Source organism: Aythya marila (genome assembly GCF_965140915.1).
Source record: "Aythya marila genome assembly, contig: HAP1_HAP1_SCAFFOLD_83, whole genome shotgun sequence".
NCBI classification, from domain to species: Eukaryota; Metazoa; Chordata; class Aves; order Anseriformes; family Anatidae; genus Aythya; species Aythya marila.
In genome coordinates this window covers 11,155-35,369 of record NW_028136686.1, presented here as the reverse complement: position 1 = coordinate 35,369, position 24,215 = coordinate 11,155, and the positions used below count along the sequence as shown (strand labels likewise).

Below are 24,215 nucleotides of genomic sequence, written 5' to 3'. Positions count from 1 at the left end.
TTGGGGCCGGACACTACAATATCAGGGCTGTGATGGTACCCAGCACCCCTTCGGGGGGGTGCTCAGCACCCATGGGTGCCCCTACCTCACCCTCGGGGCCGTGAGGGTGCCCCTCACCCAGCCTCGCTTCCCCTCCCCCCTCCCACTATTTATTTATTGTATTTATTTCTCCGTTATTTAATCGGGGGGAATTATTTAATTGCGGGTTATTTAAGGCTATTTAATTTGGGGTTATTTAACGTGATTTCGGGGTTGTTTATACAATAACTTATTCAACACGAGTCGCTGCTGTGTCGTCATTCGAGCTTTGCGTCACCCCACAACCCCCAAAAAAAGAGAAATTTCACGATTTCTGCCCCAAATTCCCAATTTGGGGGGGCAGAAGACCCGAAAAGAAAGCACCGTTTGGGGTAAAAAGCACCAGTTTGGGTAGAAAACACCGTTTTGGGTACAAAGCACCACTTTTCATCGCGAGTCGGCCGTTTATTGAACCGACCCGGGATACAAAGTCAAAGTCACACCAGAAAATAACACCAAAAAAAGGCAAATTCTATCATTTTTTTTTAAAAAAAAGGGGCTGAAATCAGCCCGGTTTGCTCCCGTTTTGGGTGTAGAAAGCGGGGAATTGGGCAAACCCAGCGCTGCGGCTCCGCACAAGGTAACAAATCGAGTCCAAAACGTGATTTTCAGTGCTGGTTTCTTGTGCAGATGGCCCGAATCTGGGCTTTTTTTCCCCCAAATCCAGCGGGAGCATCGCTGCGTGGCCGCGGGAGGGCCAAAACTTCGTGAACAAGACACAAAAAAACGGTATAAAATAACCCAAAATTGCAATTATCGTCTGCTGATAGCAGACGGGCCTGCCACCCCCCACCCACCCCCTAAAAGAAATCCATGTTGGGGCAGAAAAAGGGGGAAAAACCCCAAAAAAGCCCTTTTTCTGCTTCAGTTTTTGAACGTTCCCGAGCGCCACCCTTTGGGGACAGTCCTGGGAGATTTGGTAAATCCACAGGAGGAGGAAAAACAGGGGGGAAACGGGTCAAAAAAGGGAGTGGGGTGGCCCCATAAAATGGGGGGGACCCCACAAAAGGGGGACCCCAAGAGGTGCCCCAGGGTGGGAACAGCCCGAGTCCTGCTGGAAATGTGCGTTTTGGCTGGTTTTTACCCAAAAAAGGGGCAACGGGAGGGGAGGGGGGCTGGTAGGTGGGTGGGGAGGATGAGGATGGTGAGGGTGGGGATGAAGATGATGATGGTGGTGAAAATGGGGATGAAGATGATGATGAAGATGATGGTGAAGATGGGGATGGTGATGAAGATGATGGGGATGAAGATGATGGCGATGGCTCTGAAGGTGAGGATGATGATGGGGATGAAGATCGGGGGCTGGAGGTGCAGGTGAGGATGATGATGGTGGGGATGAAGGAGCTGATAACAGCGGTGAGGGTCACGGTGGTGGTGAGGATGAGGAGGAGGGTGATGAAGATGGGGATGGAGGTGAGGAAGATGATGGGGATGAGGATGATGAAGATGGGGATGGGAGTGTTGATAGCGATGGAGGTGAGGATGATGATGGTGAGGATGATGATGGTTGGGGCTGATTGTGATGAAGATGATGATGGTGAGGCTCAGGGCGATGAGGATGATGATGGCGAGGATGAAGATGGGGATGGAGGGCGTGATGATGATGATGAAGGGGATGAAGATGCCGATATGGCGGTGAGGATGATGATGGTGAGGATGATGATGACGGCTGGGGCTGACGGTGATGAAGATGATGATGGTGAGGTTCATGGCGATGAAGATGATGATGGTTGAGGATGATGAAGATGATGGCGGTGAGGATGACGATGGGGCCGGAGGGGCCAATCCCGAGCCCCCTTGTGCCCGAGACCCCCCCCAGACCCCCGGCCAGGCTCTCCTGAGGGGGGGTCCCGCGGCCCCGCGCCCGCCCCCGCTCAGTTGATGAGGGAGGAGGCCGGGGGGGCGCCCGGGGGGGAGGCGGCCGGGGGGAAGGCGGGGGGGGGGAAGGCGCGGGCCGGGAACGGGAGGGCCCAGGGCAGCTCCAGGGGGGGCAGGGGCAGGGCGGCGGGGGCGGCGGGGAAGGGGGGCAGCGGGGGGGCGGGGAAGGCGCCGGGGGGCAGCGGCGGGGCCGGGGCGGCGTTGACGTTGGAGATAGCGTTGACGTTGGCGTTGACGTTGGCGTTGGTGATGACGTTGGCGTTGGCGTTGGTGATGACGTTGGCGATGGCGTTGATGTTGGCGTTGACGTTGGCGTTGACGCTAGTGTTGGCGTTGATGACGGCGTTGACGTTGGCGTTGACGTTGGCGTTGACGCTAGCGTTGGCGTTGACGACGGCGCTGGCCTTGGCCTTGTCCCCGGCGTGGGTGCGCTGGTGCCGGTTGAGGTGGGAGCTGCGGCTGAAGCACTTGGCGCACTCGGGGCACTTGTAGGGCTTCTCGCCGGTGTGCACGCGCCGGTGGATGGTGAGCTCGGAGCGCTGGATGAAGCTCTTGCCGCACTCGGGGCAGCCGTAGGGCTTCTCGCCCAGGTGGGTGCGCCGGTGGGTGAGGAGGTTGGAGGAGACGCTGAAGCACTTGGCGCACTCGGGGCACTTGTAGGGCTTCTCCCCGGTGTGCATGCGCCGGTGGATGGTCAGGTCCGACTTCTGGATGAAGCCCTTGCCGCAGTCGCCGCAGGCGTAGGGCTTCTCCCCGGTGTGGATGCGCCGGTGCTTGACCAACGCCGAGCGTTGCCCGAAGCCCTTCCCGCAGTCTCCACATTTGTAGGGTTTTTCCGGCGCCGCGGCCGCGCTCCCACCTCCCCGGCCTTCCTCCTCCTCCTCCTCCTCCTCCTCGCACTCCTTGCCGCAATCGGGGCAGGCGGCGGAGGATCGCGGCGGGGGGCGGCCGCCGGCGTGCGCCCGCTGGTGCTTGAGCAAAGCGGCGCCTTGGCCGAAGCAACGGCCGCACTCCCGGCACTTGTAGAGCCTGCCGTGGCGGTGGGCGGCCAAAAACCCTTCCAAATGCTGCGGGCAGCGGTAGGCGGCTTGCTCGGCGGCGTGGATTTTGCGGTGCCGGTCGAGGTGGGAGCTGACGCTGAAGCTCTTGCCGCAGTCGCCGCAGGCGTAGGGCCGCTCGCCGGTGTGGACGCGGTGATGGCGCTCCAGGTCGGAGCGTTGGATGAAGCCCTTGCCGCAGTCCCCGCAGGCGAAGGGGCGCTCCCCGGTGTGGATCCGGCGATGCTGGGTGAGGTTGGAGCCCCGGCTGAAGCTCTTGCCGCAGTCCCCGCAGCGGTGAGGCCGCTCGCCGCCGTGCGTCTTGCGGTGCTTGGAGAGCGCCGCGCGGTGCCCGAACCCCTTCCCGCACTCCGGGCACCGATGCGGGGCGCCGACGGGTGCCGGCACCCCACCGCCCTCACCCGCCGGCGGCGGACGGGCGCGGGGTTGAGCCCCCGAACGCCCGGCCACGCCGGCGTGGGTGCGGCGATGCCGGTCGAGGTGGGAGCTGACGCTGAAACGCTTGCCGCAGTCGCCGCAAGGGTAGGGCCGCTCGCCGGTGTGGACGCGCCGATGGCGCTCCAGGTCGGAGCGTTGGATGAAGCCCTTGCCGCAGTCCCCGCAGCGGTGCGGCCGCTCGCCGGTGTGGATCCGCCGGTGTTGGGCCAGGTTGGAGCCGCGGCTGAAGCCCTTGCCGCACTCCACGCACCGGTGCGGCTTCTCGGTGACGGTGACGGTGACGACGGTGGCGGCGGCGGCGGTGGTGGCACCGCCGCGGCACCGGCGGCCGCACTCGGGGCAGCGCCGGGGTTTGGCGGCGGCGCCGCGGACGCATTCGGTGCACGGCGCCGGCGTGGTGGCCGCCTTCTTCTTGCGGTGGGCTCGGACGGCGGCGTCGGGCGGTGGCGGTGGCGGTGGGGACGGGGACGTGGCCGCGCCGCCCGCTGCCGCCTCCTCGGTGCCTTGAGGAGGATGGGGGGGGGGAGGCGGCGTCAAAGCCCCCCCCCCCCCACCCCCTCCGGGACCCCCGCGCCGGGTCCCCAAGTGGCGGCACCGAAGTTGAACCCGGTCCCTTTTTGACCCGTTGTCCAAATTTTGGGGGTTTTGGCCTCGTTTTAAGGGGTTTAGGTCTGAATGTGGGGGGCCCTGGTTTGAATTTGGGGGGGCCTGGTCGCGGTTTTGAGGGCCCCGCACTGAGTTTGGGGTCCTAACCCTGATCTTGTGCCCAAATTTGGGGTTCCAGGCCCAAATTGGGATCCCAGGCCTGAATTTGGGGTGCCCAGGCCTGAATTTAGGGTCCTATTCTTGATCCTGTGCCCAAATTGGGGTCCTAGACCTGAATTTGGGGGATTCAGGCCCAAATTTGGGTGCCCAAGGCTAGATTTGGGGGCCTAGACCTGAATTTGGGGTTCTGGGCCTGAATTTGGGTGCCCAAGGCTGGATTTGGGGGGCCTAGACCTGAATTTAGGGTCCTGTCCCTGATCCGATGACCAAATTGGGGTCCTAGACCTGAATTTGGGGTCCTGGGCCTGAATTTGGGTGCCCAAGGCTGGATTTGGGGGGCCTAGACCTGAATTTAGGGTCCTGTCCCTGATCCTATGTCCAAATTGGGGTCCCAGGCCTGAATTTGGGGGGCTCAGGCCTAAATTTGGTGGGCCCAGGCCTGAATTTGGGGGTTCCAACCCTAAATTTGGGGTCCTATCCTTTTTCCCATGCCCAAATTGGGGTCCCAGTCCTCAATTTGGGGTCCCAGGCCTGAATTTTGGGTGCCCAGCACTGAATCTGGGGGGCCCAACCCTGAATTTGGGGTCCCATCCACGTCCCTATGCCCAAACTGGGGGCCTGGGCCTAAATTTGGGGCCCTATCTGTATTCCCATGTCCAAATTGGGGGTAAAAAGCCTAAAATTGGGGTCCCACCCATGTTCCTATGCCCAAACTGGGGGTCCCAGTCCCCAAATTGGGGTCCCATCCCATTCCCACACCCAATTTTTGGGTCGCCCCCCCAATTTGGGGGTCCCATCCCCGATCCCATGCCCAAACTGGGGGTCCCAGTCCCCAAACTGGGGTCCCATCCCCTTCCCACACCCAATTTTGGGGTCCCCCCCACCCCAATTTGGGGGGTTTCACCCTTTTCCCACCCCCAAACTCAGGCTCCCATTCCCCACCTCGAAACCCCCCCCCCAAATTTAAGTCTCTCCCCCTCTCCCCCCCCCATAAATCCCCCCCCCCCATAAATCCCCCCACCCCAAACCCCAACCCCAACCCCAAACTCCAACCCCAAACCCCAAACTCCAACCCCAAACCCCAAAATAAAAATTCAGGGGGGGGGGTCTCCCCAGCTTTAGGGTCCCACCTCCGTCCCGGGGGGGTCTGGGGGCTCTCTTACGGCCCCGCCGCGGCCCCCCCTGGCCCTGCTCCCGCACCAGCTCCCGCAGCATCTTCTCCACCTGGCTGCGCCCCGCAGTTTGTAGGATCAGCCCCAGCTGGCGCCGCAGATCGGGGTGCAGGGACCCCCCAGACCCCGACCCCGACCCCAACCCCGACCCCGAAGCCGGTTGCGAGGGGGGGGCGGCCTCCGAGGGGCTGGGGTCGCGGTCGGCTTCGGCTCCTGATGGATTTAGGGGAGGGGGTTGGGGAAAAAAGATCAGTAACCCAAAAAAAAAAACCCCGAAGTTCGGCCCCAAAATTCATTCGCCCCAAAATTTACCCCAAAAGTTTACCCCAAGAATTCGATACCCCAAAAATTTACCCCAAAAGTTCACCCCAAAAATTCAATACCCCAAAAGTTTACCCCAAGAATTCGATACCCCAAAAATTTAACCCCAAATTTCACCCCAAAATTCATTCGCCCCAAAATTTCACGCCTAAAATTTGCCCCGGAAGTTTGATACCCCAAAAATTCAAAACCCCAAAAATTTACCCCAAAGGTTTACCCCAAAAATTCAATACCTCAAAAATTTACCCCAAAGGTTTACCCCAAAAATTTGACACCCCAAAATTTACCCCAAAAATTCACTACCCCAAAATTTTACCCTAAAAGTTTGGCCCCCAAAATTCCTTCGCCCCAAAATTTCATGCCTAAAATTCACCCCATAAGTTCGATACCCCAAAAGTTCACCCCAAAAATTCACCCCAAAAATTCAATACCTCAAAAGTTTACCCCCAAATTTACCCCCAAAATTCACTACCCCAAGAATTCACCCCCAAAATTTACTCGCCCCAATAATTTATCCCAAAAATTTACTCCTAAAATTCGATACCCCAAGAATTCACCCCAAAAATTTACTAACCCCAAACACTCCCCCCAAAATTTCGCTACCCCAAAGAATTCACCCCAAAACTTACCCCCAAAATTCACCCACCCCAAAAACTCCCCCCCAAAACCTCACCCCCAAAATTCCCTAACCCTAAAAATTTCACCCCAAAAATTCCCTCACCCCAAAACCTCACCCCCAAAATTTCACCCCAAACCCCCCCCCACCCCAAAATTTTTTGGGGTCCCCCCCCTCACCGGGCAGCATCCCGCGGCGCCGCTGGGACTCGGCGAAGGCGGCGATGCGCGGCCAGCTGATGGCGATCTCCTCCGCTGGGGGGGGGGCAGCTCAGGGCAATGCCCCCCCCCCCAAAAAAAAACAAACACCCCCCAAAAAAAAAAAATACCCCAAAAAAAATCCAACACCAAAAAAAATCCAAAACCCAAAAAAATCCAAAACCCAAAAAAAAAACACCCCAAAAAATCAAACACCCACCAAAAAATATCAACCCCCCCCAAAAAAAAACAACCCCCCCAAAAAAAATCCAACCCCCCAAAAAAAAAATCCTACACCCCAAAAAAAAAAAAAAACACCCAAAAAAATCCAACCCCCCCCCCAAAAAAACTAAAAAAAATCCAACACCCCCCCCCCAAAAAAATTCAACACCCCAAAAAAAAATCCAATTCCCCCAAAAAAATCCACCCCCCCCAAAAAAAAATTAACACCCCAAAAAAAAAATCAAACACCCCAAAAAAAAAATCCAACCCCCCCCCAAAAAAAATCTAACACCCCAAAAACAAATAAATTAACCGAATTCCCAGTAAATCACCCCAAAAAAGGCCAGGGTTGGGTTTAATGGGGGGGTTAGGTGTTTTTTTGGGGGGGGGGATTTTTTTTGGGGGGGGGGTATTTGGGATGGGTATTTTTTGGGGGGGATTATTGGGGTTGGGATATTTTGGGGTATTTGGGGGGGGGGATTTTAGGGTTTGGGGTATTTTGGGGTATTTTTTGGGGGGGGGTTAGGGTTTGTGGTATTTTGGGGGATTTTTTGGGGGGGTGTTTTGGGGGGGGGTAATTTGGGGGGGGCATTTGGGGGGGGGTATTTTTGGGGAGGGGGTATTTGGGGGGGTAATTTGGGGGTTGGGGTATTTTGGGGGCTATTTTGGGGGGGATTTGGGGGTTTGGGGTATTTTGGGGGGGTATTTATGGGGTTATTTTGGGGATTTTTTTTTTGGGGGGGGTTATGGCTTTGGGGGGGTCCAGTGCCCCCCCCTTATGGGGTCGCAACTGGGATTTACTGGGAAGCAGCCGCTTTTAGGGCTCCGGAACCATTTTGGGGTGAAACCGCCCGTTTCAGGCAAAAAGCGGGATGGGGAGGGGAAACCCAAACCCCCCCCCGCCCCAAAAATTTTGGGGTCCCCCCCCCTCACCCAAGGAGATGACGTTCTCGTAGTTCTCCTGCATGGTGCCGGGGGGGGGTCCTAGGGGGGGGGGGGCACGCGCGGCCCCCTGCAACACAAACCCCAAATCCACCCCATTATTGGAGACCCCCCCCCAGGGCCCCCCCAATATTTGGGGACCCCAAAAGCCCCCCCATTATTTGGGACCCCCCCAGGACCACCCTATTATTGGGGGTCCCCAAAAACGCCCCCATTATTGGGGACCCCCCCAGGACGATCCCATTATTTGGGACCCCCCCAGGGCCCCCCCATTATTTGGGGACCCCAAAAGCCCCCCAAAAACCCCCTTGAACCCCCCCAAAACCCCCCAAAACCCCTTAAACCCCCCCAAAACCCTCCTTAACCCCCCCCAAACCCCCTCCGACCCCCCCCATTTATAGATCACCCAAAAACCCCCCTTAACCCCCCCAACCCCCCCCCAAAACCCCCTTTAACCCCAAAACCCCCCCAAAAAAACCCTTTAACCCCCCCAAAACCCCTTAACCCCCCCCCCCTTTATAGGACCACCCCAACGCCCCCCCCCCCATTTATAGGATCACCCCAACCCCCCCCCCAACCCCTTTCAACCCCCCCTTAAACCCCCCCAAAACCCCCTTAACCCCCCCAAAAAAACCTTTAACCCCCCCTTAACCCCCCCCAAACCCCCTTTAACCCCCCCAAGACCCCCCCAAACCCCCTCCGACCCCCCCCATTTATAGGATCACCCCAAAACCCCCCCCATATCCCCCCCCCTCCCCCCCCATTTCCCCCCTCTCCCCCCTCCCCTCCCCAATTACCTCGTTCCTTAAAGGGGGGGGGGATTTAGGATTCCGGGGGGGGGGATTTAGGGTTTTTAGGGTTCCCCCCCAAAAAAAAACCCCACAAAGGGGGGCTCCGAGCCTGGCCGGGGGCGGCTCCGCCGTGACCCGGATACAAAGCGGCTTCCTCCCCCCCCCCCCCCCCTCCTCCTCCTCCTCTTCCTCAGGGCCCCCCTAGCGGCCCCCGCCGCCCCCCGCAGCCCCCCCCCCCGGAAAAAAAAAATAAAAAAAAAAATAAAAAAAATAAAAATTAAAAAAAAATTGAAAAAAAAAGGAAAAAAGACAAAAAAAATTGGGGAGGGAAAAGGAAAAGGGGGGGGGAAATGGGGGGGATTTGGGGGGGATTTGGGGGGAGTTGGGGAGAATTTGGGGGGATTTGGGGTTTTGGGGGGGTTATGGGGGATTTGGGGAGAATTTGGGGGGATTTGGGGTTTTGGGGGGGGATTTGGGGGGATTTGGGGGGATTTGGGGAGAATTTGGGGGGATTTGGGGTTTTGGGGGGTGATTTTGGGGGATTTGGGATTTATTTGGGGGGATTTGGGGGGGTTTATGGGGGGTTTGTGGGGGATTTGGGGGGATTTTGGGGGGATTTGGGATTTTGGGGGGGAAATGGGGGGATTTGGGATTTTTTTGGGGGGGCATTTGGGGGGAATTGGGGGGATTTGGGGGGAATTGGGGGGATTGGGGGGAGTTCGGGGGGGGTTGGGGGGAATTTGGGGAGATTTGGGATTTATTTGGGGGAAATGGGATTTGGGGGGGAAATGGGGGATTTGGGGGGAGTTTATAGGGGATTTGGGGGGTTTATGGGGATTTGGGGGGGTTCGGGGGGATTTGGGATTTTTTTTGGGGGGGGGAAATGGGGGATTTTGAGGATTTTGGGGGGATTTGGGGGGGGAAATGGGGGATTTTGGGGTGTTTATGGGGGATTTGGGGGATTTGGGGGCTGTGGGATTTTGAGGATTTGGGTTTTTTGGGGTGCATTTAGGGCCCCCTCATCTTTGGGGCCCCCTCCCACCGGGCAATGCCCCCCCCCCCACCCCCCCGCCCCGCACCCGACCCCGATAGGAGGCAAAGCCCAAAATTGGTCTTTTTCACCCCAAAAACGGGGCGCAGGGAGAGGCGGGGGGCGCGCTGGGCTCTCGGCCACTTTATTCACCGTACAAACGCAGCCCCCCCCCCAAAAAAAAAAAAAAATATAATAATAATCACCACGCGGCCCCAAAATCCCCGGAAACGGCCCCAAATCCGTGCCCCCCCCCTTTTCTTTGCCGCCCCCCCCCTCAAGATTTGGGGTCCCCCCAAACGCCCCCACCCCCAAAAACGCCCCCTTTTATTTTTTTTTTTTTTGGGGGGGGGGTCCCGTGGAATTAAATATTTTTAAATATTTTAAATTAAAAAAAAAAAAAAAAAGAAGAAGAAAAAAAAGGATCGGGGAGAAAGCCCCAAAACCTGCACGTTTCGCCCCAAAATCGTGGTTTTTTTTTGGGGGGGGGATGGGGGGCGGATGTGGGGGGGGGGGATCCCGGTTTCGGGGTGAGCTGGTGTAGAGGGGATCCGGTCTATAGGGGATCCTATAGGAGAGGGATCCGGTCTATAGGGGATCCAGTCTATAGGGGAATCTGATCTATAGGGGATCCGGTATTTATGGGATCTGGTCTATAGGGGATCCCGTATATAGGAGATCCAGTAGCTATGGGGATCTGGTCTATAGGGGATCCGGTATTTATGGGATCTGGCCTATAGGGGATCCTGTGTATAAGGGATCCAGTACGTATGGGAATTTGGTCTATAGGGGATCTGGTCTATAGGGGATCCCATATATAGATCCAGTCTATAGGAGAACCTGGTCTATAGGGGATCTGGTTCCTAGGGGATCCCATATATAGGAGATCCAGTACCTATGGGACTCTGGTCTATAGGGGATCTGGTCTATAGGGGATCTGGTTTGTGGGGAATCCAGTTTAGAAGGGATCTGGTTTATGGGGAATCTGGCTTACTGGGATCCTCATTTAATGGGATCCCATATATGCGGAGACCGATATATAGGGGATCTGATGTATATGGGATCTGATATATAACAGATCCAATACGTAGGGGATCTGGTATATAGGGGATCCGGTGTATAGGGGATCTGGTGTATAGGGGATCCATTATATACAGGATCCGATCTATAGGGGACCTGACGTGTACGGGATCAGGCGGGATCGGGTTCTTAGGGTACCTGGTTTTTAGGGGATCCACTTCCCAGGGGATCTGGATTTGGGGGCGCCCATTGTTTTTTATGGGATCTGTTTTTTAGGGGATCCGTTTTTAGGGGATCCGTTTTTAGGGGATCTGTTTTTTGGGGGATCTGGGTTTTTGGGGATCTGTTTTTTAGGGGATCCGACCCCCCTCCCCCATCGTTAAGGGGCCGGATCCGGCGGCGGCTCCCCCAGACCCTCCCCGCGCCGCCGGCGCCGCGCGGCACCACCAGTAACACCAGTAACACCCGCACGACTGGCACCAGTATGGCCACCACCAGCACCACCAGTGGCACCAGTACCAGCACCACCAGTGGCACCAGTACCGAACCGTCGCCCACATCCTGCCCGCGGCACCGCGCCCCCACCGCACCCCGCTCCGTTGTGCCGTGCGGCACCGGTACCAGTACCAGTAGTACCAGTACCAGTAGTACCAGTACCAGTACCAGTAGTGCCAGTACCAGTACTAGTAGTGTGGTTACTGGTGCCAGTAGTACCAGTACTGGTGCTAGTAGTACCAGTACCGGCACCAATAGTGCCGATACTACTGTGAGTAGTACTGATACCGCTGCCAGTAGTACCAGTACCAGTGCCAGTAGTACTGGTACCAGTGCTAGTAGTGCCGACACTGCTGCCAGTAGTGCCAATACCGCTACCAGTAGTACCAGTACTGGTACCAGTGGTGCCGATACCACTTCCAGTAGCGCCGACACTGCTACCAGTAGCACTGACACTGCTGCCAGTAGTACCAGTACCGCTACCAGTAGTACCAACACTACTAGTAGTACTGACACTGGTGCTAGTGGTGCTGATACCGCTACCAGTAGCGCTGACACCGCTACCAGTAGTACCAATACCACTACCAGCAGCACCAATACCACTACCAGCAGCACCAGTACCACTACCAGCAGCACCGATACCACTACCAGTAGTACTGACACTGGTGCCAGTGGTGCCGATACCACTACCAGTATCACCGAAACCGCTACCAGTAGCACCAACACCACTACCAGCAGCACCAATACGACTACGAGTAGCACCAGTACCACTGCCAGTAGTACCGACTCCGCTGCCAGTAGTACCAGTATCACTACCAGCAGCACCAGTACCACTACCAGTAGCACTGACACTGGTTCCAGTGGTGCCGATACCGCTACCAGTAGCACCGACACCACTACCAGCAGCACCAGTACCACTACCAGTAGCACTGATACCACTACCAGCAGCACCAGTACCACTACCAGCAGCACCAGTACCACTACCAGTATCACCGACACCGCTACCAGTAGCACCAACACCACTACCAGCAGCACCAGTACCACTACCAGCACCGACACCGCTACCAACGGTCCCGATCCCGGTCCCGGCAGCCCCGGCAGCGGCGGCGTGCGCTCGCTGGTGCTTGTGGAAGTGCAGGGTGCTGTTGAAGCTCTTCCCGCAGTGGGCGCAGACGTGGGGCTGGCCGCCGGCGTGGGTGCGCTGGTGCCGGTAGAGGTGCGAGGTGCGGCTGAAGCGCTTGCCGCAGTCGCCGCAGGCGTAGGGCCGCTCGCCGGTGTGGATGCGGCGGTGGCGCTCCCAGTGCGAGCTCCAGGAGAAGCTCTTGCCGCAGTCGCCGCAGCGGTAGGGCTGCTCGCCCCCGTGGAGGCTCCGCCGGTGCCGGGCGTACTGGGCGCGGGCCCCGAAGGCCTTGCCGCAGTCCTCGCAGCGGTAGGGCCCGTCGCCGAGGTGCAGGCGCTGGTGCTTGACCAAGGCCGGGCCGTCGCCGAAGCTCTTGCGGCACAGGGTGCACTTGTAGGGCCGGCGGCCGCGGTGGGTGCGCTGGTGCCGCTCGAAGTGGAGGGTGCTGCCAAAACTGCGGCCGCAGTAGGTGCAGATGTAGGAGCGGCCGCCGGCGTGGGCGCGTTGGTGGCGGTAGAGGTGGGAGCTGCGGCCGAAGCGTTTGCCGCACTCCGGGCACTGGTAGGGCTTCTCGCCGGTGTGGACGCGGCGGTGCCGGGCCAGGTGGGAGCTCCAGGTGAAGGCCTTGCCGCAGTGCGAGCACTCGAAGGGCGCCGAGCGCCCGGCGCCGTGCAGGCGGCGGTGCGCCGCCAGCTCGGCGCCGCGCACGAAGGCTTCGCCGCACTCCTCGCACCGCTGAGGGGAACCCCGGGCTTGGCGCGCCGGGGACCCCCGTTGGCGTGCCGGAGACCCCCGTTGAGCTGGAGAGCCCTGTTGATAGGCCAGAGAACCCCGTTGACTTACTGGAGACCCCAGTTGATTTACTGGAGACCCCCGTTGAGCTGGAGAGCCCTGTTGATAGGCCAAAGACCCCGTTGACTTACTGGAGACCCCCGTTGACTTGCCAAAGACCCCAGTTGACTTGCCAGAGAACCCCGTTGACTTGCCAAAGACCCCAGTTGACTTATTGGAGACCCCAGTTGACTTACTGGAGACCCCAGTTGACTTGCCAGAGAACCCCGTTGACTTGCCAAAGACCCCCATTGAGCTGGAGACCCCAGTTGACTTACTGGAGACCCCCGTTCACTTGCCAGAGACCCCCGTTGTCTTGCCAAAGACCCCCGTTGACTTACTGGAGACCCCCATTGACTTGCCAGAGACCCCCGTTGACTTGCCAAAGACCCCAGTTAACTTACTGGAGACCCCAGTTGAGCTGGAGACCCCTGTTGACATGCCAGAGACCCCAGTTGACCTACTGGAGACCCCCGTTGACTTCCCAAAGACGCCCATTGACTTACTGGAGACCCCCATTGACTTGCCAGAGACCCCCATTGACTTGCCAAAGACCCCCGTTGACTTACTGGAGACCCCCATTGACTTGCCAGAGACCCCCGTTGACTTGCCAAAGACCCCAGTTGATTTACTGGAGACCCCAGTTAAGCTGGAGACCCCTGTTGACATGCCAGAGACCCCAGTTGACCTACTGGAGACCCCCGTTGACTTGCCAAAGACCCCAGTTGACTTACTGGAGACCCCCATTGAGCTGGAGACCCCCGTTGACTTGCCAGAGGCCCCCATTGACTTACTGGAGACCCTCGTTGGCTTGCCAAAGACCCCCGTTGACTTGCCAAACACCCCCATTGACTCGCCAAACACCCCCGTTGACTCGCCAAAGACCCCCGTTGACTTACCGGAGCCCCCCGTTGAGCCGGAGCCCCCCGTGCCCCCCCGTTTTCAACCCCGGGGGGCTCGGCGAGGTGGGCGCGTTGGTGGCGCCCAAGGTTGGAGGCGACGGCGAAGGTTTTGCCGCAGTGGAGGCAGGCGAAGGCGGCGCGCTCGGCGGCGGTGGGGGGCGCGCGCCGGGGTTTGCCGAAGGGCGAGGGGCAGCCCAAGGCTTTGCGGGAGAAATTGGGGAGGGGGCTCGGGGATGGGGAGAGCCCCCCCGGGCTGCGCGGGGTCACCACGGTCCAGCGGAGGGGCTCCGGAGGGGGGGCGGCGGTCGCGGTGGTCCCGGTGGTCGCGGTGGTCCCGGTGGTCGGCGAGGAGGCTGCGGGGGGAAAAAGGGGTCGGTGGGGGGCACAATGGGGGTTTGGGGGGGGAGACCCCAAGTTATAGGGTCGGGTTTTGGGGTGGTGAAGAGCCCAACCTATAGGGTCAGGTTTTGGGGGGTGGAGGCCCCGTTCTATGGGGTGAGGTTTTGGGGGGTGGAGGCCCCGTCCTATAGGGTCAAGTTTTGGGGGATGGAGACCCCGTTCTATGGAGTGAGGTTTTGGGGTGATGGAGGCCCCAATCCATAGGGTCAGATTTTGGGGTGATGGAGACCCCAACCTATAGGGTCAGGTTTTGGGGGAAGAAGACCCCAACCCATGGGATGAATTTTGGGGGGATGGAGACCCCAACCTATAGGGTCAGGTTTTGGGGTGATGAAGACCTCATCCTATAGGGTCAGATTTTTGGGGTGATGGAGACCCCAATCTATAGGGTCAGGTCCTGGGGGGGATGAAGACCCCAACCCATAATTTAAGGTTTTGGGGGATGAAGACCCCAATCTATAGGGTCAGGTCCGGGGGGGGATGACAACCCCACCCTATAGGGCCAGATTTTGGGGTGACGGAGCCCCCACCCCATATTTTGAGGTCCTGGGGGGCTTCAGCCCCCTCCCCCGACCCCCCCAGCCCCCTCCCCACCTACCCTGCGCCGCGGGGGCCTCGTGGCCTTCGTCGCCCTCCTCCTCCTCGCCGGCCCCCCCCGGCCGCGGCCGCTCCCCGTCGGGCTCCATGGCCCCCCCGCCGCCGGCCCTGCGCCCCCAAATGTCACCATGGGGGGGGGAGGGGGGGGGGGCACCCCCCCCAGTTCCCACACCCAGTCCCAGTCCCCTCCCAGTTCCCATTCCCAGTTCCCAGTCCCAATTCCAGTTCCGTTCCCAGTTCCCAGGCCCGTTCCCAGTCCCCTCCCAGTTCCCAGCCCCATTCCCAGTTCCCAATCCCAGTTCCGTTCCCAGTTCCCAGTCCCATTCCCAGTCCTGTTCCCTTTCCCAGTTCCCAGTCCCATTCCCAGTCTCCTCCCAGTTCCCAGTTCCCAGTCCCAGTTCCCAATCCCAGTCTCATTCCCAGTTCCCAGTCCCATTCCCAGTCCTGTTCCCTTTCCCAGTTCCCATTCCCAGTTCCCAGTTCCGTTCCCAGTCCCCTCCCAGTTCCCAGTTCCCAGTTCCCAGTCCCATTCCCAATCCCAGTTCCCAGACCCATTCCCAGTTCCCTCTCCCAGTCCCAGTTCCCTCTCCCAGTCCCAGTTCCTGCTCCCAGTCCCCATCCCCTTTCCCCGTCCTGTTCCCAGTCCCAGTCCCAGTCTGGTCCCAGTCCCCATTCCCAGTTCCCAGTCCCCATTCCCAGTTCCCAGTCCCGGTTCCCATTCCCAGTCCCGTCCCAGTCCCAGTTCCTGCTCCCAGTTCCCTTTCCCAGTCCCTTTCCCAGCCCCGCTCCCAGTTCCCAGTTCCAGTCCCCGTTCCCTTTCCCAGTCCTGCTCCCAGTGCATCCCAGTCCCGTTCCCAGTCCCCCCCAGTCCCGTTCCCAGTCCCTCCCAGTCCTGTTCCCAGTCCCCCCCCAGTCTGTCCCAGTCCCAGTCCCAGTCCCGTTCCCAGTTCCTCCCAGTCCCCGTTCCCTTTCCCAGTCCTGCCCCAGTGCATCCCAGTCCTGTTCCCAGTCCCCCCCAGTCCCATTCCCAGTCCCTCCCAGTCCCGGCTCCCTTTTCCCGTCCCCGTTCCCAGTCCCTCCCAGTCCTGTTCCCAGTCCCCCCCCAGTCTGTCCCAGTCCCGTTCCCAGTCCCTCCCAGTCCCGTTCCCAGTCCCTCCCAGTCCTGGTTCCCTTTCCCTGTCCCCGTTCCCAGTCCATCCCAGTCCCGTTCCCAGTCCCCCCCAGTCTGTCCCAGTCCCGGTTCCCTTTCCTATTCCCCGTTCCCAGTCTGTCCCAGTCCCATTCCCAGTCCCTCCCAGTCCCGGCTCCCTTCCCCCGTCCCCACTCCCAGTCCCTCCCAGTCCCCCCCAGTCCCTCCCAGTCCCCTTCCCACTCCCCTTCCCAGCCCCATTCCCCCCCCCAACCCCCCTTAAACCCCCCTTAAACCCCCCCATCCCCCCCCCACACCCCCCCACACCCCCCCACACCCCCCCCACCCCCTCCCAGTCCCTCCCAGTCCCTCCCAGTCCCCCCCCCCCCCCCACCTCCCCACCGTTCCACCGGCGTTCCCGGAGCTTTCTTCGCTCCCCCCCCCCTTCCTGCCGCCCCCCCCCCCCCTTCCTGCCCCCCCCCCCTTCCTGCCGCCCCCCCCCCCTTCCTGCCGCCCCCCCCCCTTTTTGCCCAGCCCCCCCCCCTTTTCCTGCTGCCCCCCCCCCCCCGGCTCCAGCCCCTTCCTGTGCCCCGCGTTACGGAGCCGGCGTGCAACGGAGCGGCCCCGGGCCCCGCCGAGCAGGTAACGACCCCCCCCCAAAAACAAAAATAACCCCCCCCCCCCCCAAAAAAAAATCCTAAACCCCCCCCCCCCCCCAACCCCTTCACCCCCCCCCCCAGACCCCTCGGATCCAGCCCCGGTGCTTTAAAGGCAACCCCGATGCTGGGACCCCCCCCATCAATTTGTGACCCCCCCCTTAATCCGGGACCCCCCCCTTAATTTCTGACCCCCCCCTTTAAATCCGGACCCCCCCTTTAATTCCGGACCCTCCCCTTTAAATCCGGACCCCCCCCTTTAATTCCGGACCCCCCCCTTAATTTCTGACACCCCCCCTTAATTCCTGACCCCCCCCCTTAATTCCGGACCCCCCCCCTTAATTCCGGACCCCCCCCCTTAATTCCTGACCCCCCCCCTTAATTCCGGACCCCCCCCTTAATTCCGGACCCCCCCCCTTTAATTCGGGACCCACCCCTTTAATTCCGGACCCCCCCCTTAATTCCGGACCCCCCCCCTTAATTCGTGACCCCCCCCCTTAATTTCTGACCCCCCCCTTTAATTCGGGACCCTCCCCTTTAAATCCGGACCCCCCCCTTAATTCTGGACCCCCCCCCCTTAATTCCGGACCCCCCCCTTAATTCCGGCCCCCCCCCCTTTAAATCCTGACCCCCCCCCTTAATTCCTGACCCCCCCCCTTTAATTCCGGACCCCCCCCTTTAAATCCGGACCCCCCCCTTTAATTCCGGACCCCCCCCCAATTCGCGGCACCCTCCCCCCAATCCGTTATCCCCCCCCCAATTCGCGACCCCCCCCCAAATTCCCGACGACCCCCCCCAATTATTTACCCCCCCAAAAAAAATTCCCAACCCCCCCAAAAAAATTCCCGACCCCCCCAATTCCCTAAATCCCCCCCCAAATCCCCGTGCCCCCCCCCCCCGCGTCCCCTCCCCATTTTTTGCCCCCCCATCCCCGCAGGGCTCCCCCCCGCTCGGTTAATTGGGTTAATTGCCCCCCCCCTCATTATTTATCACCCCCTTAAACGCCCCCCCCTTGTTTAATTACCCTCTTACTTACCCCCCCCTATTTAATTACCCCTTTATTTAATTACCCCCCCAATTAATTGCCCCAATCACCCCCCCATTTAATCACCCCTAATTAATCACCCCCCCATTTAATCACCCCTAATTAACCCCCCCCTTATTTAACCCCCCCTTATTTAATCACCCCCCTCATTTAATTACCCCCCCTTATTTAATCACCCCCTATTAATTAATCACCCCCCCTTAATTAATCACCCCCAATTTAACACCCCCCCTTATTTAATCACCCCCCCTTTTATTAATTACCCCCTCCTTTTAATTACTCCCCCCAAGACCCCCCCCTGACCCCCCCCAGCCATGGGGACCCCCCCCTTTATTTTGGGGTCCCCCCCCCTTTGCCTTACAGGGGCCGGAGACCTCCGCTTGTCCCCCCCCCACCCCCAAAATTTTGGGGACCCCCCCCCGAGGACACGATGCAGGAGAGCTACGAGAACGTCATCTCGCTGGGTGAGGCACAGCCCCAAAAATGCGGTTTTTCACCCCAAAATCAAGCCGCCGGCTCGGTTCTTCCTCCCTCCTTTTTTGCTCTTTTTTTTAATAAAAATGATTCAATTTAAGGGTTTGGCCCCAGTTCGTGCCGAGGGGCGCGGGGAAGAGGGAGGAGAAATTGGGCGTTTGGGAAAATTCCCAAAATCCCCAGATCTAAGCTTAAATAAAGGGTGGGGGTCCTGGGTGCGGTTTGATCATTTTGGGGGGAATTCAACCCAAATTTATCCCCCGTAATTGGGGTCTCGACCCAAATTTATTGCCCGTAATTGGAGTTTTGATCAAAATCGCTCAGAACTGGGATTTTGTCCCAAAATTATCCGCTGTAATTGGGGTTTTGACCCAAATTTATCCCCAATAAATGTAATTCAACCCAAATTTATCCGTATAATTGGGATTTCGACCCAAATTTATCCCACGTAATTGGGGTTTTGACCCAAATTTATCCCCAAATAAATGTTCAACCCAAATTTGTCCCTATAATAGGGATTTCGACCCAAATTTATCCGTATAATCGTGATTTTGACCCAAATTTATCTCCAATAAATGTCGTATAACCCAAATTTATCCCTATCATCGTGATTTTGACCCAAATTCACCCCATAAAAATGGAAGATTTGGGTCAAAGCCACATCGGGCGTCCTCCTGCCGGTGCTCCGGGATCCCGTAGGGGCGCGCGGCTATTTTTGGGGGAAAAAAAGCCATAATTGGCACTCCAACCGTGTCCCCTAGCCGAGGAGATCGCCATCAGCTGGCCGCGGATCACCGCCTTCGCCGAGTCGCATCGCCGCCGGGGGCTGGCGTCCGGTGAGTTTTGGGGCGAAACGCGGCGATTTTGGGGCTTTTCGGGCGAAATTGGGCTAATTGAGGGTGGGAGGGGGTCTCCCAGAGGAGTTACGGGGTCCAACGTTGGGTTGGGCGGGGTTTTTGGTGTTGAAAATGGTGAAATTGGGGACATCCTGTCATTGGAGATGGTCAACGTTGGGTTGGGCGGGGTTTTTGATGTTAAAAATGATGAAATTGGGGATGTTCCATAAATTGGAGATGGCCAAATTTGGGTTTGGTCAATTTTTTGGTGCTGAAGATGATGAATTTGGGGCCGTCCCGTCATTGGAGTTGGCCAAAGTTGGGTTGGCGTTGAGCAGCCTCATCGGGCAGAAGATCCTCCATGCCAACCCAACCCAACCCAACCAACCCAACCCAACCCAACCCAACGCAACCAACCCAACCCAACCCAACCCAACCAATCCAACCAACCCAACTCAACCCAACCCAACTCAACCAACCCAACGCAACCAACGCAACGCAACCCAATCCAACCCAACTCAACTCAACCAACCCAACGCAACTCAACCCTAACCCAATCCAACCCAACCCAACGCAACCAATCCAATGCAACCAACCCAACCCAACCCACCTCAACCAACTCAACCCAACCCAACCCAACCAACCCAACCCAACCCAACCCAATCCAACCCCAACTCAATTCAACCAACCCAACGCAACTCAACCCTAACCCAACCCAACCCAACCAACCCAATTCAACCCAACCCAACCCAACTCAACCAACCCAACCAACCCAACCCAACCCACCTCAACCAACTCAACCCAACCCAACCCAACCAACCCCACCCAACCCAACCCAACCCAACCCAACTCAACCAACCCAACCCAACCCAACCCATCCTGGCCCTCCCCGGGGCGACGACGTGGGCGAAGCGAGTGCCGGGGGGCTTCGGGCTCACCCGCGGCCGGGTGCTCCCAGAGCCCCCCCTTGCCCCCGCAGAGGCCGGGCTGCTGAGCGAGCAGGAGGAGGACGAGCCCCCGCCGGGCCAACCGGAGGCGGGCGCCGCCGAGGGGACGCCACCGGCGCCCAAACCCAAGGGCCCCAACCCGCCCGGCGGCGGCGGCGGTGGCGGCGGCGAGGGGACGGCGACGAGCGGCGAGGCGCCGAAAACCGAGGGCGCCCCCCGGGCCGGCAAGCGGGCCGGCAAATCGGGCCACCGGGCCGGCTTCAAGAAGTTCCCCCAGCGGAGCCTCCTGGCCCACGGGCGCTGCCACGACTGCGGCAAGGCCCTGGCGTTCGGCGCCGCCTTCACCAAGCGCCGGCGCGGGGCGGAGAAGCCCTACAAGTGCCCCGAGTGCGGGAAGTGCTTCCGGCTCAGCTCCACGCTCATCACCCACCAGCGGCGCCACGCCGGCGAGAAGCCCTACAAGTGCCCCGAGTGCGGCAAGAGCTTCAGCGTGGGCTCGGCCTTCATCCAGCACCAACGGGTGCACGGCGGCACCGCGGCGGCGGCGGCGGCGCCGTGCCAATGCGGCGTCTGCGGCAAGAGCTTCCCGGCCAGCTCGGGTTTGGTGAAGCACCAGAAGCAGCACCTGGAGGAGAAGCCCTACAAGTGCGGCGACTGCGGCAAGGGCTTCAACTGGAACTCCCACCTGGAGCGGCACCGGCGCATCCACACCGGCGAGAAGCCCTACGCCTGCCCCGAGTGCGGCAAGAGCTTCAGCTGGAGCTCCCACCTCGACCGGCACCGCCGCACCCACGCCGGCGGTGTCGTCGGCGGTGGCGGCGGCGCGGCGCAGTGCGGCGAGTGCGGCGCCAAAGCTTTCGGCAAGAGCCCGGCGGCGTTGGCCAAGCGCCGGCGCGGATGCGGCGGCGCCGAAAAGCCCCACAAGTGCGGCGAGTGCGGGAAGGGCTTCGGGCTGAGCGCGGCGCTGCTGCAGCACCAGCGCGGCCACGCCGCCGGCAAGCCCTACGCCTGCGGGGACTGCGGCAAGAGCTTCGCCTGGAGCTCCCACCTCGACCGGCACCGCCGCATCCACGCCGGCGAGAAGCCCTACCGCTGCGGCGACTGCGGCAAAGGCTTCTCGCAGGGGTCCCACTTGGAGCGGCACCGCCGCGTCCACGCCGAGCCCTGTTGCGGCGGTGGCGGCGGTGCCAAGCGGCGGCGGGGGGCGCGGGGCGAGCGGCCGGGGGGCTGCGGGGAGTGCGGGCAGAGCTCGCGGTGGGGCGGGCGCCCCAAAAATACGGCGGCGGCGACGGTACCGGTGGCGGCGGAGAGGCCGCCCAAGTGCAGCGAGTGCGGCAAGAGCTTGGCGCAGCGCGGCGAGGGGGTGAAGCACCAGGGCACGCAGACGGGCGAGAAGCCCTACGCCTGCCCCGAGTGCGGCAAGAGCTTCGGGCAGAATTCGGCGCTGGTCAAGCACCGGCGCATGCACACCGGGGAGAAGCCCTACAAGTGCGGGGACTGCGGCAAGAGCTTCGGGGTGCGCTCCAACCTCATCAAGCACCAGCGCACCCACCTGGGCGAGAAGCCCTACAAGTGCCCCGACTGCGGCAAGGGCTTCATCCAGAAGTCGGACCTGACCAAGCACCGGCGCATGCACACCGGGGAGAAGCCCTACGCCTGCAACGTCTGCGGCAAGTGCTTCAGCGTCTCCTCCAACCTCATCAAGCACCAGCGCATCCACCTGGGCGAGAAGCCCTACGGCTGCCCCGAGTGCGGCAAGAGCTTCATCCAGCGCTCCGAGCTCACCATCCACCGGCGCGTGCACACCGGCGAGAAGCCCTACAAGTGCCCCGAGTGCGCCAAGTGCTTCAGCCGCAGCTCCCACCTCAACCGGCACCAGCGCACCCACGCCGGGGACAAGGCCAAGGCCAGCGCCGTTGTCAACGCCAACGCTAGCGTCAACGCCAACGTCAACGCCAACGTCAACGCCGTCATCAACGCCAACACTAGCGTCAACGCCAACGTCAACGCCAACATCAACACCATCGCCAACGTCATCACCAACGCCAACGTCAACGCCAACGTCAACGCCATCTCCAATGCCAACGTCAACTCTAGCGTCAACGCCAACGTCAACGCCATCTCCAACGTCAACGCCGCCCCGGCCCCGCCGCTGCCCCCCGGCGCCTTCCCCGCCCCCCCGCTGCCCCCCTTCCCCGCCGCCCCCGCCGCCCTGCCCCTGCCCCCCCTGGAGCTGCCCTGGGCCCTCCCGTTCCCGGCCCGCGCCTTCCCCCCCCCCGCCTTCCCCCCGGCCGCCTCCCCCCCGGGCGCCCCCCCGGCCTCCTCCCTCATCAACTGAGCGGGGGCGGGCGCGGGGCCGCGGGACCCCCCCTCAGGAGAGCCTGGCGGGGGGTCTGGGGGGGGTCTCGGGCACAAGGGGGCCCGGGATTGGCCCCTCCGGCCCCATCGTCATCATCTTCATCATCCTCACCATCATCTTCATCGCCATGAGCCTCACCATCATCATCTTCATCATCGTCAGCCCCAACCGTCATCTTCATCCTCACCGTCATCACCATCATCATCCTCACCGCCGTATCGGCATCTTCATCCCCTTCATCATCATCATCACGCCCTCCATCCCCATCTTCATCCTCGCCATCATCATCCTCATCGCCCTGAGCCTCACCATCATCATCTTCATCACAATCAGCCCCAACCATCATCATCTTCATCCCCATCATCTTCATCCCCATCTTCACCATCATCTTCATCCCCACAATAATCTTCATCCCCATCTTCATCCCCGTCACCATCATCATCTTCATCCCCACCCTCACCATCCTCATCCTCCCCATCCCCACCGGCCCCGCTCCCCTCCCGCAGCCCCGCCGCCCTTTTTTTGGGTAAAAACCAGCCAAAAGACACATTTCCAGCAGGACTCGGGCTGTTCCCACGCATGGAGGCGGCCCCGGGGCCGTTTTTTTTCTTAATTTTCCCTTTTTTTGCAAGAAAAAAAAATCCTCGCGGCAGACCCTGGTGAGGTCACTTAACGGCGACGTCATTTTTTTGGTTTTTTGCCTTTTTTTCACGTGGACTTCACAAAAAAATGTGTGTTTGCAGTGTGTGGGGGGGTGGGTAATGATTTTTTCTCCTTTTTCCCTAATTTTTTGTGTTCGCTTTCGCTCTGCGACCGGTGGGGAACGGCGGTGGTGATTTTTTTTTGCCGGCCCGAAATCCCCGTTTTTTCCCCCAATTCCACCTGGCGCCGGGCTGCGAACGCTTGGACCCAAACCCGGGGAGGGTAAAAATGAAGAAAAAAAAATAAAAAATAATTAAAAATGAATAAACGAGAAGAAACGGGAAGGATTGCGTGCAGGATGCTGAAGCGTCGAAGGATCAAAAAAGAATAAAAATAAAACTTTAAGTTTTTGTTTTTTTCCCTAAAAAGGACAAGAAGGTGAAACGGAAAGCGGGAATTTTCCCAAATTTGGGGCAAAAACGAGCAGAATCAGGCAAGTTTCAAGACTGGTGATGGAAAATGGAAAGCAGAAAACCCGAGAATAATGCAAAAAAAAAAAGTGAAAGATGACGAAAAATAAATGGGAAGCAGAAGGCGTTTTTTGGGTGGAAAAAGCCCAAAATCAGAGCCGCCAGGCGCTGTCCCCAGCGGCCGCTGCTTTTTTGGGGGGAAATTTGGGTATTTTCCGCTTTTGTCCGCGTCGCTGCGCTCCTCCCGTCAGTAGAAATAAACTAGAGCCTAGCTACACACCGCCTGCCTCATTTTGGGGAGAAAAACAGGGATTTGGGGACAAAAAGTGGTCCTTCGGGTTTTTAAGGGGGTTTAGGTCATTTGGGTGATTTTAGTGTGTTTTTTTGTTGTTTTGTTTTGTTATTTTTCATGGTCCCAAGGGTTCAGGGCCTCACTGCTTCAGTAAATGGGAAAATCCCCTCGTTTTCACCCAAAAATCAGTTGGGGGGTGGGCGAGCCGGTGAGGAAACAGCCAAAATTATAAAAATTATAAAGATTAACACAGATTGTTAATTTTTAACTAATTGTAAAAATTAACGGGGTGAGCCCTCGCTTCAATTTCCCGTTTTGCTGCAAACCAGCCCCAAATGGCCTGAATTCACCTGATTTCACCCCAAAACGCTGCCCTGGGAGGCGAGAGGCTGCCGAAAGTGGCACCCGTTGAAAAAAAAAAGGACAAAACGGGCAAAAAGCGAGGATTTAGGAAAAAAATGGGATGGGGAAAGCAAAAAGAGGGATTTGGGAG

At 59.2% G+C, this 24,215-nt stretch overlaps 3 protein-coding genes across 4 annotated transcripts; 1 reads left to right on the top strand and 2 right to left on the bottom strand.

Annotated features, from left to right (window-relative positions):
- Positions 1 to 1,952: 1,952 nt before the first annotated feature.
- On the bottom strand, positions 1,953 to 7,727 carry LOC309891523 (uncharacterized protein; the record flags this gene model as incomplete). Its single annotated transcript, XM_082785883.1, has 4 exons — positions 7,679 to 7,727; positions 6,506 to 6,580; positions 5,348 to 5,602; positions 1,953 to 3,955 (listed from the first exon to the last, which is right to left on the bottom strand). The coding sequence occupies exons 1-4, from the start codon at positions 7,710 to 7,712 to the stop codon at positions 1,953 to 1,955; spliced, it is 2,367 nt and encodes a 788-aa protein (XP_082642009.1). The 5' UTR covers positions 7,713 to 7,727.
- A 3,856-nt stretch (positions 7,728 to 11,583) lies between these two features.
- On the bottom strand, positions 11,584 to 16,410 carry LOC309891520 (uncharacterized protein; the record flags this gene model as incomplete). Its single annotated transcript, XM_082785880.1, has 5 exons — positions 16,404 to 16,410; positions 14,874 to 14,980; positions 13,874 to 14,229; positions 11,685 to 12,953; positions 11,584 to 11,604 (listed from the first exon to the last, which is right to left on the bottom strand). Exons 2-5 carry the CDS (start codon positions 14,959 to 14,961, stop codon positions 11,584 to 11,586), a joined length of 1,734 nt encoding a protein of 577 aa, XP_082642006.1. The 5' UTR covers positions 14,962 to 14,980; positions 16,404 to 16,410.
- Positions 16,411 to 16,572: 162 nt separating this feature from the next.
- On the top strand, positions 16,573 to 24,150 carry LOC309891521 (uncharacterized protein). 2 transcript variants are annotated; one of them, XM_082785882.1, is made up of 4 exons: positions 16,573 to 16,643; positions 18,066 to 18,166; positions 18,938 to 19,012; positions 19,992 to 24,150. In XM_082785882.1, the coding sequence occupies exons 2-4, from the start codon at positions 18,133 to 18,135 to the stop codon at positions 22,295 to 22,297; spliced, it is 2,415 nt and encodes an 804-aa protein (XP_082642008.1). In that variant the 5' UTR covers positions 16,573 to 16,643; positions 18,066 to 18,132; the 3' UTR covers positions 22,298 to 24,150. The 2 variants fall into 2 exon arrangements, with proteins under 2 accessions (XP_082642008.1, XP_082642007.1); XM_082785881.1 differs by having other exon boundaries at positions 19,971 to 24,150.
- The last annotated feature ends 65 nt before the right edge of the window (positions 24,151 to 24,215 follow it).